This window comes from Coffea arabica, chromosome 8c, assembly GCF_036785885.1.
Source record: "Coffea arabica cultivar ET-39 chromosome 8c, Coffea Arabica ET-39 HiFi, whole genome shotgun sequence".
NCBI classification, from domain to species: Eukaryota; Viridiplantae; Streptophyta; class Magnoliopsida; order Gentianales; family Rubiaceae; genus Coffea; species Coffea arabica.
The window spans coordinates 6,841,113-6,860,387 of NC_092325.1; the positions used below are offsets into that span (position 1 = coordinate 6,841,113).

Sequence of the window (19,275 nt, forward strand, 5' to 3'; positions counted from 1 at the left end):
ATTAATTAGGTCCTCCAACTAGTTTTCTATAGCCAATTTAGCCCAATTAGTTTTCGTCACCAAAGATCGATAGGCTTCAAGGTGGATTTTTTTACTCCAACCCAACTTAGGTCCTGCTTGATAATCAAATTCAATACTTAAATTTAATAGATTTAGATTTTAGCACATTCAAACCATTTGATAACTAAAAATCAAACATATGATTTAATTACGTGACACTGAATTTTCTAAGTAAAACTTGCTCCCAAATAAGTAATAAGGTATTTACTTATCACTAAACGTGATATATATATTTAAATGTATTAAATTTAATATTTAACAATTCAATAACTTAAACACACTAAATCATAACTCATAATGTGCTCTTTATCCCTTTATGTAATTTCTCAAGGTTCTAGTAAGTTTTCTAGGTCATGAGGAAAGAAGCATGCAAACTAATATGCTCTAGTTATTCATTTTTAAGCTCCCATTTTGAATCTTGCATTGTAGATTGGTCGAGCCATTTTATTGAGGGATACGGAGATATTTGTTTCTCTGCTTGGAGATTCGCAAGCCCCTCGTCGGACAAACATGGTTGGTCTATCTTATTGACTTCTTGGAGAGCGTGTGAGCCTGTCGTGAAGGGATAGGGTTTCTTCTGGGCTATTTTCAGTATTTCATTTGGATAGCTTCTCTTTGGCGGATATTTCATTTGTGTCAAGCTCTCATTTAACCCATCGAATTGGCAAATTAATGTTAAATTGCTGTCTTTCCATAGGACACACAAGGAGGGCTGGTCAGTGGTCACAGCCCTTCCTCTTTCTTGGCATCCATTGTACCTTTCCTCTTGAACCTATTAACCATTTAACTTAATCAAATCAATGGTCATGGTTTTTTAAGTCCTGTTGCCCTATAACAGGAAGGGACAGTAAATCTAATAAACCATTTCTAAAATTGTACTCAACAATGTGACTGGTGTGCTACTCTACTTCTACAACTTTACAAGCTAAAGTGTGGAAACAAAAGAGCAAATTACATGTAACTCCCTATACTATTACAAATTGTCACAAGACCCTTTAAAGTTCTATGTAAAGTAGAAAATGGATGAAAAGAACCACCAGTTATTACGATTGAATTAGATGTGCTTCAAAATTGCATGTGACACAATTATAGTATCCACTTAAATCTTTTATGATTTACATAAATATTTACTTTATTCCCCTTGATTTTTGTATTTATCCACACTATCACTTTTTTCAAAAATTATTTTTCTAGTAGGAAATGGTGGGATGTAAAAAAATGCGGAGGGGAAAGGGGGATTTTAATTCAGAACCTCTAAATCTTAGGAGTTCAACCTTAGCCACTAAATCAATCTACATAATCTCCTAATGATTTTATGCAAGGTGGTAAAATCGTTGTTTAGTTTAGCGCTTGAATAAAGGCAATACTAGATTTTAACTAACAACATTACGAAGACAATATTTTTATCAAAATTTTATTTTATATGAAACTATAGGGGATAAAGTAGATATTTTAAAACGTTAGAAAAATCATGTGATATTGTGTGAAACTATAGGGGATAAATTGAAAACAAAATTTTAAAAGAAAAAGTATTTCCCGCAAAAAAATAAATGAAATCAAGTATTCAAGCCTAAAGGAAATTGTATTAGATTAGACTTGAGCTTATGTAAGCTAATCTGGGGTAATTGCACTAGTCCGACAGGATTATATTCTTCAAATCCAGTTTTATTCCCTCAAGATAGAAAAAGAAATGACATAAAGAAAAAGTACGAAGCATTAAAGCTCAAGAAAGCTGGATATAGATCAGAACTAAAGCCGGATATGGATCAGAACTGCAGCCGCGGTAGCTTCACCTGGATCCATGGCCACTGGCATTTGGCAGTTGGCATATTCACAGATGGGATCCATGAAATCAACCTTCTAAAAGGTGAAAGACATAGAATTGTCCAACTTGATAGATTAGTGGAGAACATAAGGATTCCTTGAAATCAGCAGAGACATAGGCTTTATCTTTATAGGCTGACTCATGTTGTCACATAAACAAATCATTCTTCGTTTTTTTTTTTTTTTTTTACACTTTTATGTGTCACCAAACAAATCATAATAATGCCATTTAAATATTTGATGTGATTAATCAATTTTTGATATACTCATTTGGACATGCATACATATGTTGGTATGTTTCCATCATGTTGTCACAACTCACAAGACTAAGCATGCTCCAATATCAAATTGTATGATGATAAGAACAAACTGTTTATGAAGATAAGTGAATTATAGACTAAGACGAATATACTAAAATAAAAAAAATTGGAATTTAGGTCCATATTTCATGTGTTTGTATTATTATTGTCTTGGTGGTTGTCTAGTATAATGATAATAATAATAAATTAACTTTTTCAATTAAAAAACTTGAAGCGTCGAATCTAATGTATTCTGAATTTGAACAACTTGACACTTATATAAAGGCTAGAGGGACATGGCTTTTTCCTTTAAGTGTCCAAATTTTAAGTATTACCCCAGATTTGGACCGTATCTATATTCATACTTCTATAATCTATACGCTATGCACCAATTAAGAACTTCTAGAAGCTTGTTTGGTATTTAACTCACTAAAATTTAGTGTAGAGTTATTGCTTACGTCTCGAAATTACAAAAAATTCTGCACAACCCACGACAGTTCAAATATAAAAGAACTTTATCACATCCTCGCCACTTTAGAATTAAAAAAAAAAGTCTATTCAAAATTGTTTATTATAAATATTACCTTGATCACATTACAAGCCCTCATCTTTTCAAATTACAAGAGTTGCATTAAATTCTACCAAATTGTAATATGCTTTCGAATTCAAGAAACAAGTCAAAATCATTGAATTGCATGTAGTTGTGAAGATTTTACATAATCTTTTATATAATAATATAATTAAATACTATATCTTAAAATTTAGATTATTTTCAACCATTTTGTAAAACTAGTATTACCTATTAATTAGTTTGACACTAATGTTATGTAAATGTGTATTTATATAAAAAGTTGGCTGTGTATTTATATGACATTAATTTGGTATTTATATTCCCACCCTTGCACCACACAACCTATCCCTTTTCGGAAATATATGTATTTTTTATATCATTCGTCAATTATTTACTCCTACTCCTACTCCTACTTTAATTTAATCTAACCGGGGAGATCCAATTGGACCCACAGGAGAATCGATAGGGATTGAACCACTATCGTATGAAATGGGTGCGTAGTGCATCCATATAGATTTGAGAAAACCACATAATATGGTAATTGATAGGAGGTAAGGTTTCTAACACTTGACTTTCCACTTCATTAAGACTTAAAGTCTTTGGTGATAGCCGAAACATATGTACTCGAGTACACTTTCATTAGTTCATTTTATTAAAGGATAATTTCAAAAACCCCTCCTAAGGTTTCTAATAATTTCACTAGCCTTCACTAAAGTTAGCAAAATTACACAAACCTCCCCTGATCTTAAGGTTTGATAACAAAATTAGTCCAATTAGAAAAAAAATATTAAAAAAGTATTTTAAAAAGAGAGATGAAACTTTTATTCCATAAATACCTTTATGCATGTATATAAATTTTATTAGTAAAAGAATAAAAATAATTAAAAGTTAGAAACAATTAATACACATATTTCACCATTCAAAAAGTTCATATTTAATAAATTAAATAATACAAATAAGCAAAAAAACTACACTAATGATCACAAGATTCAACAAAACAGAATAATTATCTCTTTCAACATGATATTTACTATGATTCTTATAGCAGAAATTTTTTTTGAAATTTACCTTGCTTTTCCCTCCTTCCTTCATTAGATATATCAATTGATGTTATTTTGTAAATACAAGTCATCGCTCATCATTAAAGAAATTTTGAACAGTTATTTTCATTAATTAGTTACTAATAGTTAATGAGTGCTATAATTACTTAATCATTTGATATTAGTAAAGGAGAATGGAGGGAAAAGAAAGGCAAATTTCAAAAATTTTTCTATTCAAAATCACAAAAATCATAGTAAATATCATGTTAAAAGAGATTACTAGTCTATTTTGTTAAATCTTGTGATAATTAGTGTAGTTTTGTTACTTATTTGTATTTTTTAATTTATTAAATATGCACTTTTTGATTAGTAAAATGTGTGTATTAGTTGTTTTTAAATTTTAATTATTTTTCTTCTTTTATTAATACAACTTATATACATACATAAGGGATATTTATGGAATAAAAATTTCATCTCTCTCCTCTAAGTACTTTTTTAATGTTACTTTTTCTAATTGGACTAATTTTGTTATTAAAACTTAACCTCAATGTGTTATCAAAACTTAACCTCATGGGAGGTTTGTATAATTCTGTAAAATTTAGTGGAGGCTAGTGAAATTATAAGAAACCTTAGGAGAGGTTTCTGAAATTATCCCCTTTATTAATTGTGAAAAAACGGGGCCCGTCTAATCTACAGAAGCATGGTACAATGAACGGAGCGAAAGGCAGCCTGGGGCAACACACCTGATGCACGCTCAGGGCACGAGGCCAGGCGCGATGATAATATTTGTTGCCTCCACTCCACAAACTTGACCCTGTCCAAAAACTATCATCATCAGCACGGTATATTCCCCAAACTCCCCGTTCCTTTCTTGATGGGAGAGCGCTTAATTGAAAAGTATGCCTAAATTATCTTTCCACTACATTTCCATTTTCCACCATACTTCTAACTATCCTCATAAACAAGTAAATTGTGCTTACTAATGTAAGTTACGTGCATGTCATCTACTCATTTTAAGTTTCATGAAAATTGGTGGGCAGAACTCTACAAATCATATGGTACTAGCATTTGAATCCAAATTCATTGTCCTCCCTGGCTTTTGGCTAAGATTTTAAGAACCCAAAAAAAAAGGAAATTAAAGATATTATTATATAAGAAACTTAGAAAATATGAGTCCTATATGATCTTATCTATTGGATACTATTACTTATATCTTATGTAGCCGTTGATTACACCATTGATGTGTTAATGCAGTTATATAATTGCAATCCTTCTGTCACGTCTCAATTCTCACCTTATCCCTAATGATTATAATACAAATGAAACGGTTTGCCGTTCTTTAATGTTTTTGGCTAAAACCTATGAGCCAAGGACATGGGACTTGGGACTTGGGAGAGCATTTCCCATGCATCTTTATCGTTTACTATCTTTTAGTATATGCTCCTTACAACTTACAAGCAGGAAGCCCAAAGGTGGCTATGATTAATTGTCACTTTTTTATCTCTCAAAAGTACCCCTCAAATTATGTATACTTTTATACACAATCGATATATATATACGAGCAGATCTAGATTAATTGTCACTTTTTTATCTTTCAAAATTACTCCTCACGTTATGTATATTTACTACAAGTAATTTTTTTATACACTATGAGTATGTACACGTACAGATCTAGATGCATGTCACGTAGTTCAATTTCAAATTTGAAATTCACTTTTTGCATAGGTAACATCCATTTTCACTTGTTAGCGTAAGAAATTCACTACACTCACGATTGATAAAAACTTATTCCATTTACCATGGACTGTCTTCTTTCTTTTCTTTTCTTTTTTTTGGTTAACCAGTGACTCCTATGATAACGTACATATTCTGAGCATGTCAAAATCACTACTAGAAAATAGAATTAAAGACACAAATTTTAAAACACCATCACATACAAATTTGTGGGTACACTAGTGATGCAGTTAAAACAAGCACCACCGTTGTTCTAACTTCTAACATGACGTTCACACCCAAATCTCCCCTGGAATGGAAGAAAAGAACAAAGAGAACTTGGAAAGCAATTCAATAAAACTGAAAATAAAAGGCACAGAAAAATGAATCCAGACGAACTTTTAAAAAACGTCCCTCTGCCGTATAAACTTGCTAGTATGAACCCCGAAAGTTTAGTCAGCAGTCGGAATCTTATCAAATTCCTTTACCCACAAGCACAAAAAACGTCCCTCATGTCAGCCGGAGTCTGTTTGGATACTTTATTATTTACAAAAAATTTATTTGTATCATAAAAACAATTTTCGATTTTTTTAGCTCATATACATTACATTAAAAAAGTACTACATTATTTTTTTCAAAAAATTATCTCAAATAATCTTCTACTCAAATGTGTTAGTTACTGCCTGAAGGAGTGATTTGCTTGCATTTCTTTTTTTTTTTGGGCAAAAGTTTCTTTTGCGTGCTATGTGTTTGGTGTTCATGCCAGGTATATACTGTTCATTGATTTTGAACGATTGAGTACATTCATTGCTTATGTTACCAAATATACGATTCTTTTGTTTTAGGATACATAATTACAAGTGAGTTGAGATACGAGATTATATGGAATAATATTTTGAGAAAATACTGTAACTTTATTGTGATGTGATGTATATGAGATAAAACATAATTTAAAAATAAAAAATAATTAAAAATATATTTATAATGTAATCGAATAATTTTTTATAAGTGTGTTTATGAGCAAAACTCTATTTTGAAGCAAATTATGTCATAATTTTCAAACTTCTTTTTGAATTGAATTGTTTTACACTGCAAACAATTTACAAGGTGTCAAAGGGGAGAATTGTAGATTTTCAAACTTTTGTAGACAGGTGTAAATAATCTAAACTAAATCTAATGTATTTATAATTTAATCAAATAATTTATTGAATTTAGACTATTAATAACCATATGTATTATAAAAGTTAGATTCATTGTATATGCTACCAAATATACATTTCTTTTTATTCAAGTCACATAAGTACAATCATTTTATGAGTGGAATCACGAAAAATTTTTATTTTAAAAAAATTTAAATCATAATTGTCCAGCATATTTTTCTAATTGAATAGTTTTACCCTGCAAACTGTTTCCAAGCTGTCAAGGAGGGGAACTGTAGCTTTTCAAAATTTTGTAGAGGGGGTATGAAGACTTTAAACAAAACCTGAGGGAATAAAATGTCATTATCCTTTGGGATAATTTTAGAAACCTCTTCTAAAATTTCTGAAAATTTCACTGAGCTTCCCTAAGGTTTAAAAAATTACACTTACCTCTCTTGATTTGATAGTTTAAGTAATAAAACCTTAAACTAATATTGACTTGGACAATTTTTTAAATGAATACCCGAAAATGTCCTTGTGGAATAAGTTTTAATTTATTTCCCTAAACAATTATAAGATTATTTACTATAATAATAAGAAAAAGGTGCCAAATTTTTCATGTCCACATCTACTATTTGATAAACAACTATAATAATAATAATATTATTACTATAATATGATATTTTTTTATAGTATTTTATTATGGATTTAGATTCATAAGATAGAAAAAAAATATTGAAATAATTCATTTAGAATTTATAATTTTTTGGAGTAGTAGAATTATCATAATTTAGTAGTAGTTTTGGGCTATTTCTTTTTCATTTATTGTTAATTTTAATACCAAAAAATAGAAAAAAAATCAACAAAAACATTGGATTACATATAAAATTAATTCGTCAAAAAAATCACTAATTTGACATTTGATTATATTAGAAATCTAGAGACAATAGTGGTAATTTTACAGTTTTATTGGCAAAAAATTTTAATAAAGGAATAAGAAGGAAAAAGAATGAAAAAATAATTTTAAAACTCATTCTAAGTATAATTATATCAAATAAGAGAATTTCATTAAACTATTTAAGGATAAAATTATTATTTTAAATAATAAGAAAGATATGTATAATTTTTCAAACCTCTAGAAAGCTCAGCAAAATTATCAGAAACCTAAGGGGAAGTTTCTGAAATTACCCCTTATCCTTTATAATTTGTTTGACCTGCCAAGTCCCTCCTCCAGTCCCTTCCATCTATTTAATGCATCAGTTGGCCATTGCACCAATATTGACAAAGATCTTGGATGCATAGACAGCCATCTTTTTGATGGCTAATGTCACATTGCCGCTCTCGTTCCCTTTATTTTGTCACCTTCCTTCGAAACCAGCCACATCATCATCATCATCATCATCATCATCATATGCATCAATATTATTGAGAGCCACCATAAAAGGAAAGCAGAAGGAACCCATCAGTATAATCCCAACTAGCTGGTTTCACGCATTGAGTAAATGCTCAATATTTACCAATTAATATCAACCCACGACTCCCTCTTCTTCTTTTGTTTTTATGGTAATTTGTTGAGGGAGTAAAGGGTGGTGGTATATATTTGAGTATTATTTTGGCTGTGTTTGAATTAAGTTTTGTTCCAGTGCTATGGATCTTGGGAATTCTTGGGGGAGGACAAGTACTAGCCGTAGCAGTATTGTCAACCTCCACTATAAATCTAGTACTACTTGCTTTTCCAGATACTTAAGTTCACCGTCATCAGCTGCTATCTTGTCTACTGGCAGTTCAATTTCAGTTACCAAAATGGCTTCTTTTAATCCCTCCATTAAGCCCTCTTCTCCTTTTTTCAATTCCAGCAGCTCTTCTACTTTATTTGTCTAAAAGAGAGCACATTTTGATAAACTCCTTTTCTTCCCTTTTTTTTCACTTGTTTTCCCTCTCTCTCTCTCTCTCTCTTCCTGAAAAGTTTTGAACTTTATTGGGATTTTGTTTCAAGGAAGCAAGAAAAATGATGTGTGTGTCATTGCCTGGGTTGGCTAATCAACAGATGATGAAGGCTACTGCTGTCAATGCATCTTCAACAGCTATGGCTTCTTTGGGGATTTTTAGCAGGTAAATGATGTTTTTAGTTCAAGAAATGAAATGGGATTTGTTTAATTTTGATGAAAAGTGATTAATTTGTTATTGGTGTGGATAAGGGGTTTGATGGATATTACTGCAGTTTTCTATGTTGTTGTGATTGTTTATGTAAAGTTGTTGTTAGTGGGTAGAAGAAGCGTTTATGCTAGTAATGCTACTGTTACTAGGCAATCCCCAATAGGCCTTTTTTTCTTTACGATCATCAGGTGTGATTTTGATGGTCGTGGTGGTGCATGTTGGATTGGAAATGAAAAAGGGAAGAGGAATCAATTGACTGCTACAACAACTGCAAAGGCACCCAAGAAGAGGAGGTTGAGCATTTCACCTCTGGCTTCTTCTGCTTTGGCAGATAATCAAAACTCGTCTAGAGCTAATTTCTATCAGGAGGTTGGATTAATCTTTCATGATAACGTCTTGGTTTTATTCAAGAATCTTGCTCCTTATGTTTTTGAGCCTTGGTTTAGACCATCACTTCGTGAAATCTATGATGTTTCATTTGGATTTTGCATTTATTAGCATCTGCAATTTATATCATATCAGGAGGTTGGATTAATCTTTCATGATAACGTCTTGGTTTTATTCAAGAATCTTGCTCCTTATGTTTTTGAGCCTTGGTTTAGACCATCACTTCGTGAAATCTATGATGTTTCATTTGGATTTTGCATTTATTAGCATCTGCAATTTATATCATATCGATTTTGGGTAAAAAGGTTAATTTTGATATGTGGGTTATTGTAATTTGATTATTCCATTTAAGTTTTTCTCTAAAAGATTGAAATTTGGGATCTTTTGAGCTTTAGATATTTGATTGACCATTTGATGCTATTACCTCATACCAGGTGCTTAAGACTGCTAGGGAAAAGTTTACCCAGGAGATATCTTTCCAGTCCAAGGACAAAGATATCTCCCTTGCAAAGGTACTTTACAATCTCCCCCCGCATTTATCTTTTTGTTTGTTATTTAGGTTTAGTGGACTATATTTCAATTTTGCATCTTCGCTAAACCTTTTGATCTGTTGCAAGCAAGTGGAGGACTAACTTTTATTTTTGCATTTTGAAGTTTTGGTGTATTCAATTCCTGGTTAGGTGCCCCTATCCAGTGGCCAGTTGTTACGTTTGTGAGTAGTGTAAATACTAATATAGTTTAGCAGAGGTCTACTCCATCATGTATTCCTCACTTTTATATATGGAGTATAGATGCTAGTGTTTCATTTTTGTCTTGTAATTTCTATTTTTTGTGTGTAGCAATGACTCTTACATTTATTGTCTCACTTAATTGATTCAAGTAGGCTTTGCTTTATGTCGCTGCTGAAGATGAGGCTTTTATGTCATTCAACCGGGAGATGGATGCACAGTCCCTCCAAAAGGAAAGGAGAGAAACTTTACCACTGCATGATGTGGAAGATTGGGATTGCGTGGAGGCTTTGCCTCTTGCTGGAAAGAGCATAAGTCAGTGGCTAGCTGAGTTGGATGCTATTGCAAAGGAAGTGGAGGCAGAACTAGTTGAAAGAGAAATTGGATGTCATTTGGTTGAAGTTTTGGAGGCTGTAAACACAGTACTATTCAAGTCAAGGGGCTTCAAGAGGTCACCTGTACTGATAGATTCAAAGTGTGCATACTTGCACACAGTATTAAGTTCTGGATGCTGTAGTGGTATGTATACCTTTACACTGCTATGTTATAACATTTTTGTTGGATTTTTGGAATCTGAAGCACATGAATCCTCTTTCTTTTCTCCTTTTCCTCAAACACCTATTTGACTGATACTGTAATTACCTTTTTTGACAGCAATTTTGCTTAGCGTCATTTACATTGAGGTTTGTCGTAGACTTAAACTGACCATTGTGGGATCTCGAGTTGGGGAAGAATTTTTGATATGGCCTCCAACTGGGAACCCTGAGGTATGTTGGTTTTGAAACTCTAGTTTTACTGGGCAAGTTTGGAATGTCATGTATTCTTTTAATGATTCCATAATGCATTGGTAAGTTAGCCATGTATTCTTCAAACCCATCAGACTTTGTTACATCAACCCTTGCCCATTTTGTAGGAGCTATTCAGAGTAACCTCTGGACACAGCTTGTTTGGGGTTGTTAATGGAAAGTGCGTTAATGACCCAAGGTCAAAGGCCTCAGACATAAACAGCAACTCCCTTTCAGGGCTTGAAATTGCAACTAACCGAGATATAATTGGGATTGCTTTGGCCAATTTGATTGTAAGCTTTATCCCCACCTGTAGGTTTATGTTACATAGAATGAGCTAGCTTGTGTAAAATTTTCATATCTCCATTCTGAGATTCCTAAAATTTATTACTTTCTTCTCCTGACTCCCAATAATGTAATGAGTAACAAAGGCTGAAATATATTTCAGAGGCTTTACTGGAAACGAGCTTCAAGAACAAATCATGGATTGATGCTGACTTCTCCACTTAGGCCTGCTGACAATCCTGATGAGAAATTTAACAATATTGATAGTTCAAATCGTCCTTTGTTGCGTCCACAAGATCTGAGGTACTGTCTTATACTCCATTCCTTGCGACACTATGTCATGTTGCTGGGGCATTGTTGTGCAAGTCCATAATGGTTCACTACAGTAATTTTACACAATTAGTATGATAAGGTGAGGCTTTGGATTTTCAGTGCTAACATGTTTTCCATCAAGAGTAATTGTGAGATGTGTCCTAACAGTTTGAGGTGGATTCCTGAACTTGTGGTAGAAAGATTCCTTCAAGCATGCAATAAACCATTTTGTGTATCTTATGATAACCAACTTTAAGTGCATCATTCTGCTTTTGGAAAATAAATTTTTTGAATGGATCTTCTGGCTTCTTCACTTCAATTTGGTATTCTAGCATAGTTTATGACATAAATGGCAGCCAATGTTTGTTGAGTCTTGTATATTGCTATTGAATTGCTTCAATCCATCTCTTGCTGCTCTCATTTCATTTCCTTACTTCTGGAAGCTGCCTGACAACTTCGACCATGAATAATAGAATAAGAACCTTTTTTTATCAAGAAAATTGCTTGTGGTATTAAGGGCTTCCTTTTTTCCTTAGGTAGGAATGTTGGCATCTTTCTAGACACTGACGATCTTCGATGAAGGTCTGTTTGATATGAGTCATTTTTATTCACTTGCCCATATAGGAAGAAGGTAGTATCAAGACTGTTGTGCTGTTTTATATGGTTTTTTGGTATTTTTCTAGACTAATTTAATTAATTAGAGGACTATTTTACTAACTTTTAGCAACCTTTATATTCAGGGAGCTGCGTAACTGTTGCATTCTTGAGGGTAAGATAGATTAACTGAACCCTTAAAAAGTGTAAACTTCACAGTTAAGGTCCATGTTGGACACAGCTAGTCATATTGTGGGTCTTTCACATGTATCTTTGTCCACTCATTGACAACCCAAAAAACCTGCTTTCTTCTTTTCTTTGCCATATTTAGAGATCTAGCAGTTCATCAGTAGTTGCATACTTCTCAGCAGCCACCTTCCTACCATCCCACATTCATCACCTAAACAACTGGACAAGAAGGGACGTTATAGGGTATTAAGGCAAGAGGGAAGTAGAGGCTCAACAAATCATGATGGTGTTTAGGGATTTGTTGACTAGACTTCATGATATTGGCGGAGTGATAGGTTAACAAAAATCTCTGGTGATTTGAGTTTTTCTTTTCCCTTTTTCTTAATTAACTTTGCATGGGTAAGCAGATACGTCCCTGAAACCTATCATGTGCTTGCCATTTGACAATTTTCAGCTGAAATAACAGAGTGGCATAAAAGTGAGCTTGTAGGAGTTTATTGGGCAATATGAGATTTTTAATACGTATTTGAATAACAGGAATTTTATTGGGAAAAGAGGTAATTCTACCTAATCATTGGCCCCACATCTAATTTATTATTGAAATTATTGATGTCACTTGTGTTGTTTTAGCAGCTAGTATCGTTATCTCTTCAATATATCTGAATGTGTCTGTAGTTTTTGTTTCTGTAAGATCATGACAGATATAGCATTAGGAATATCATGCCTTGCACAATTAGGGCTGAAATCTGTATTCCAGTTGTAGCTAGCTGAGCTCCTGCAACTTCTGCAAAAACAAATGGGGAGAGGCCTTTATGACATTCTGCATATCTAAGCAGTGGATGCATTAAGATCTTTTGGTTAGAGTCTAATCTTGACCTGAATTATTCAATAAAACTATGCTTTTGATGTGCTTTTATATGTTTACTTTTCAGTTGGCTATTCAATCAATTTTTCACTTCATGCAGGCTTCATATTTGACTTGAGATTTTTTTCCTCCTTGGTTTTTGTGTACATTTATGGCAATAGTCAAGTGCTACATGCAAATCCTCTAGACAAAATCCAAGAAGGAAAAGAAATTGCAAATCAAATGCATGTAACATTTGACTCTTGTGATAAATGCAATTCCTTTTGTTTCCTATTCCGTGTTCTCGGAACTGCTTAACCACAGCAATCTACTTTTAGTATCTGTTAAACATAGTTGTCCTGCTGATTTCTATTTGTAGCATGTTTGTTGATCTAGATTCTTGCTCTACGAATGCATAGCATATGTTTAATCTGTCAATGATTGGTATTGCTACTAAAATTGACATTTGGAGGAAGAACCTGACTTTGCTCTTAGGTTGTATGTTATAATTACGGTGCATATGATAATAACATGGCGCCTTGAAAACCTTTTAGGCTGGCTATCATGGCTTCGCAAAGATTGCTAATATTGCAGCCCCACAATTGGGCATTGAGGAGAGACTATGGCATGATGTTGTACTATAGTAGGTAAGACAAGTTAATCTGGACTTCTGATTTTAGCTATTTGTTGCCTTGGCATGATTACACTAACTATTATCTTATGATCTGTTGTATACTAGGGAATATGAGGAGGCAGTTCGGGAGCTTAGCATTTGTATGGTCTTTGCCCCAGAAGAAGAGTCAGAAGTTTTAGAACCATTTGTTGAAAAATTACATTTACTGCAGCTTGAATCATCATGGAAATCCTTGGGGCATAAAGGTCGGTTGTCAATTTCTTGACTTGTTCCGGGGATGTCCTTTTCCTGAATCATACGAAATACAGTTCTTAATAGAACGGAGTGTGTTCGATTTAGCTGTAATATATTTTACTCCAGCAGTAGATATACCTGTGAACCATGTTTCAGTTGCATGGCTTTAGCAATTGGAACGATTAGATCGATGTATATGTATGATATAAATAACTTGTAGAAACTTTGGGAAGCACTTTGAGAAATGGTCCGGAGTTATCTATTGACAATTCTCTCAGGAAAGATATTTCTGTTGTGTCCATATATAGCCATACCAGCCATGCAAGTATATTGTATATGTTATTAACCAATTGAGAAGTTGGGGGATGCTGAGAGCCTTCTGTACTCACTTTTAGTCCTTGGTGGGATGTTGGTTTCGTCCTGGCCATTATGTCCTGAAAGTAGCATCTGTTTCTTCGACATTTTACACGTACTCCACCAGATAGAAAGTACACTGCAATGTCAATTTGACAAAAATAGTGGAGCAAATTTGACCTGTCTCTGGACCCTTGAATGATACAAGAATGTTGTAATTTACGCTATCAATCCCTATCCAAACCTGCTGAGTGTTTTGACAAAGGTGAATTAAATGCTGGAGGTGGTAGGCTGGTAGCTGTTGAACAAATCTTCAGTGGTAATGCCAATTGCCAAACTAGAACAGTATTTATAGCTTGTGATATCGTTCAAGCTCTTGTTTCTGCTGCACAGTCCAGATGCCCGTCAACTGGTTAATCATGTTTCAGCCTTACTATTGACCTTTTAAGTTCTCATTCTCAGCTGACTGGTGCATCCCATATGAACGATGGCAGAACTGTCATTAATAACAACACATCTACATCATTGGAGCAACTGCAGTTCCTTCATTTTTGGCTAATCTATTCAGCCAACTTGGAAAAGATTGTCTCCGAGCAATATCAGCAACTAAAGTTTAAGGCAAATTTTGCCGAGTGATGCGCCACAAAAATTCCTTCCCTTTTGATGAAGGAGAAGGAACAATTACACAAGTCACTGCTAAGGCTCAGTATGTCAAATAATGCAGCATTGGCCAAAGGATCATCCATATTTTCCAATTTGATCTTCTCAATCACCACCTTGCAATCAATCTGATTGTATGACTATATTCTGCCAACCATTCTGTCTAGCTACTACAAGAGCTACACCCGGGCATTTCCTTTCATTGCTAAAGTGAATCAGATTTCTAGACTACCATATGAACATTTTACTTTTTTTTTTTTTTTTAGAGACGATAACTATTGTATAATCTATCTATTCTAAACTACTGGGAATGGAGAGCCTAAAGAGATTTTGTATTAGAGACTAATAAATGCACAGGCCTCACTAGATTAAGGGAGTGCTATGGCACAATTCTTGAATTTTTTTTTTCTGTAGATGAGATTTGAACCTCCATTTACAGCTCAAGCAGAATCTTAAAACCCACGTTTGTTCTCCATGAACATCTTACTTATTCCTCTGAAAACACGAATTAGGTTTTTCTGATTACACTCCACCATCAGGTTTACCAATGATAGGGTACCCCTATACGGCCTTATCAATCATGTCGCCTGTCAATTTCACTTGATGTCATTATCCACTTGCTGGCTTGCAAGATGATGCAAACAAGTGGATAACATTTAGGTGCTAATTAGGTCACGTAGAAGTGATGTTCTGTCACAAGTATCCTATCCTTTATATTAAGCACCATAATAGTAGCAGGTGAAAGCAACGTTAATCCACTAATGCAGCAACATGCTTGTCTCTCTCAAATATTGCTTTACTGGGTAGTTTATACAGGCAATTCACCAGCTTTTCTTCATGAGAAAGGCATTTTCATTACTTTCTCGAGCAAATCTTTGTACCCATTTTCTTCTCCCCACGTCACAAAAAGTTATCAACAGCTGCATTTGAGGTTTACGTTCAAGTCAATTACATCAGACAACTAAGGTATTGAGATACATTTCATGTGGCTCCTAAAACACATTATATGAACTGGATTAGAAGGATCAGTCATTCTAAAATTAGGATTCATTTCCTATTGCAAATATTCCCTTGTTACATTATCATATTTCAATGGATTGACGTAATTGTAATTGTTCTATTGTGTGTGCATTCTCATAATGGTGGTGTTTTTTCAAAATCAGACTTACCCCACATCAGATTGAAAAAAAAAAAACTATTGGAAGACTTTGCAGGGAAATGTGAAGAACTTTAGTTAATCGTGATTTTAAATTAATTTAAGCAATTTAATGAATAGACTAGATGTGGACCATACTATTATGATTCAAGGGCACGCATAGGACTAAAGATTTTAATAGATAGTATAAAAAAACGAATTTTTGATATTTTTGTGTACATATATAACGTGTAGATAAATTTAAGGAATGAATGCATGCAGGGGCAAGAGGTATGATATAAATTTATTTTTAGTAATAAAAATGAAATTAGTGGGTATCTAGAACTAAATTCGAATCCAGATCTAGTGTACAGATGGTAGCTAATCAGATATCCTAAAAAAATCTTTCTTTTTAAACCCTAACCCGCATTGTTAAATCTTTTACCGGACTCGGTCGAGTAAACCTGCTGTTTTTAAATTTCATTGCCGTATTCTCTTATTTCATGTTCAGATTATCCATCGCGTACCTTCTATGTGCTAATCTAAATAATTCAACAAAACATAATTAGCTTTTATCAAACTAAAATCAATACACATTATGTTAAATCAATACACTAAGTAGAATTTTAAATGTGGGTAGAGTCATAAAGAAATTCAACATTTTATGAAAGGTAAATTTAACAGTCTTTCAAAAGAAAATTCAAACAACTATTCCATATTTTTCAATAAGGAGCTGTACATGATGGAATTTAAACTAAGCCATTTTATTTGTTTATTTCCTAATTGTTTTAATTTCTTGTTTTGTTGTCCTGTTTGTTTTCTATATTAGTTTGAAAAATCTCAAGTCAATTTTTGGTTTACAATTGTATTTATTTAGGAAATTTAACAATCTATAAATACTATTAGAGTAATAGATTATGACTTGAAGAGTTGAGTTGAATCGAGTTATGAGATAGAGGGAAAGCCTTTAATTTCAAAGTTGTGAGTTGCCGTAAGCCAAAAGCTACGACTTAATATTATTATTATTGAGTTTTAAGCTAATAAATTTTAAGTGTTTGTTTGCGTGATTATTCTTCTCCTCTTTCCACATATTTTATATTACTTAGAATTACTTCTATTGTGCGTGTGGTTTTTGTGCCAATGTAACATGACAAATAATAGCCTACAAGATATATATATATACGAACTAAACACAAATTAAAGAGAACATGCAAGTTTTATAGAGGTATTAATTCCTCAACAATATATAAAACTACCTAAGGCTTATTTTTGTTATTTGTTTATGCTTTCTATTAATTTGCTTAAAGCTACCTAAGGCTTATTTTTACTTCGTGTTTCATAGCCTAATTGATCAAAAGGCAAGTCCTTTTAGGTAGGGCGTGAGACGTCAATCACGAACAGTTTGCATGTGGATTTTATGATAAGAACTTCACTTAGTCTAATTAAGATTGGACGATTGTTGGAATTTCCCCTTTTATCTTTCTGGATTTTACATATTTACAATATATATATATATATATATACACACACATATATAAAGTATTGAATTTTTATCGTTCTCTTATTAAATTCTATTGAATTATCTGTCGGTAACTCCTCGTCAAGACCAAAGTCTAATAAATTATCCATTAATCGCATTAACCATGGGTCGAGCACTCACACCCACTGCTGTCCCTCCCCTAATGCTATTTAGGGGGCAGCTGGGATGACTCGGGCCATCTTTTATTTCCGCTTTCAGAATAATTATGATGGAGTAAGACTATGCTAAGACTTAAAATATTCGATGGCAGAATGGTCATTTTGTTGATTGCATAGACAGAAAGTTAAAATTAATGCGTGACTGTTAGCCTTTAGGGGATACTTTGTGTATTTCATGAATACAGGGAGAGACTTGCTATTCACTTCTAATTACAAGGGGACATTTTATATTTAAGGAATTATTTTTTGACAAATGACACAGTTGAATATGCTACAGGTTAAAAATCCCTTTTTTGGCCCCAAATTATTGCAAAATCTATAATTTAGAAAATAATTTTATTGCACTTCTACAATGTAATATATATAAGATAAAAAATATGACTAAAAGTAAGTTTAGGGAATTTTTCACAAAATTTTCTAAAAACCTACTACTACTATTTAAAGAAAACCATTAATTTGAGAGGCTAATTTGTTTAATTTAGTTTCTGAAAGTGATGCGGTAACAACTAAATTGGATGCCACGTTAGCTTAGTCGATTTCTTAATCAGAATTTCATGTTCATTCCAAACTTAATCAAGGTCATGCTGATCTAAAGCGCTTGGGTTGATCCAAGATTAGCCTAGTCCAATTGACTCTCTAAGATATCATAAAGCCTTGCTCACTTTACGCAGAAACATAATTGGGCTCATGTGGGTTTAAAATGGGCTTGAAACTTTGAATGGTTAAATATGCAACCCGTATCAATTGAAAAAGAACCATTGGTACCTAAGACCGTCCGGGCCGATATTGACAATTTCACGGGATATTTTGCTGTGCATTTTTCTTGATTCTTTCAAACCTACGAAACAATCAATAATAACAAAGGCAAACATTTATGCTAGCAGGTTAATTTTGGGGGAGAAAAGGCTAGAAAAACTCAACAATAAACTCATCAAATGACTGAAAAATGATGTGAAAGTGTGAGTTTTTCTTCGTATTTTTTGGCTAGGAAGGCAATAGGGGTGGGGAGAGGAGATGTATAGCCCCTCTTTTATTTTGTCCTACTTATGGGAATAAAAGAAAAAAAAAATCACTTCTCAAAGAGCAACCATCGATCTGTCTTTCTATCGTGTAGCCAAGGAGTAAACCTAATCTAACCAAAAGTTCCCTATTTTACTCATTCAAAGTACAATTGTCATGTGGGGGTAAACAAATTGTGTGTAAGAAGAAATCAAAGGAAAGAGGTTTGATTTGTTTCCCTTGATTTGACATTGAAGGAAGAAGAAGACACAAGCGACTGTTTGTAAGAGCACATGACTTGCTCTTTTTTTTGCGTATGAGAGAAGAGAGGAAGATAGCGAACACAAAGAGAAACAAAGGAAAAGAGTTGGAGCCAAAATGTCAGAACAACCCTTAATAGTGACCTACTGTTTTGAGGAGATGTTATCTCTAGAAGAATGTAATTAAAAGTCAAAAGACCCTTTAACAGTAATGAATTGTTTAGGTTAGGGTCAAATACCTAAGGGCATTACTAGCAAAGGGTTGATTTGCACAATAGTCCCTCTCCCACATTCTAACATGTGGATCAATGTGGGAGAAGTCTTGAGTTTTTCTATATATGCAAGAAATGATCAATCCAATATGTGTTATTAAG

At 33.2% G+C, this 19,275-nt stretch overlaps 1 protein-coding gene across 3 annotated transcripts; it reads left to right on the forward strand.

Annotated features, from left to right (window-relative positions):
* The first annotated feature begins 7,923 nt into the window (after positions 1 to 7,923).
* LOC113706912 (uncharacterized) lies at positions 7,924 to 14,077 on the forward strand. Of its 3 annotated transcripts, XR_003452122.2 has the most exons (10): positions 7,924 to 8,758; positions 8,992 to 9,172; positions 9,625 to 9,702; positions 10,074 to 10,437; positions 10,573 to 10,685; positions 10,832 to 10,996; positions 11,152 to 11,291; positions 12,841 to 12,940; positions 13,482 to 13,574; positions 13,667 to 13,790. XR_003452122.2 is itself a non-coding variant. In XM_027228972.2 (9 exons), the coding sequence occupies exons 1-9, from the start codon at positions 8,655 to 8,657 to the stop codon at positions 13,824 to 13,826; spliced, it is 1,398 nt and encodes a 465-aa protein (XP_027084773.1). In that variant the 5' UTR covers positions 7,924 to 8,654; the 3' UTR covers positions 13,827 to 14,077. The 3 variants fall into 3 exon arrangements, 2 of the variants coding, with proteins under 2 accessions (XP_027084773.1, XP_027084774.1); XM_027228972.2 differs by lacking the exon at positions 12,841 to 12,940 and having other exon boundaries at positions 13,667 to 14,077; XM_027228973.2 differs by lacking the exons at positions 8,992 to 9,172; positions 12,841 to 12,940 and having other exon boundaries at positions 8,620 to 8,758; positions 13,667 to 14,077.
* The last annotated feature ends 5,198 nt before the right edge of the window (positions 14,078 to 19,275 follow it).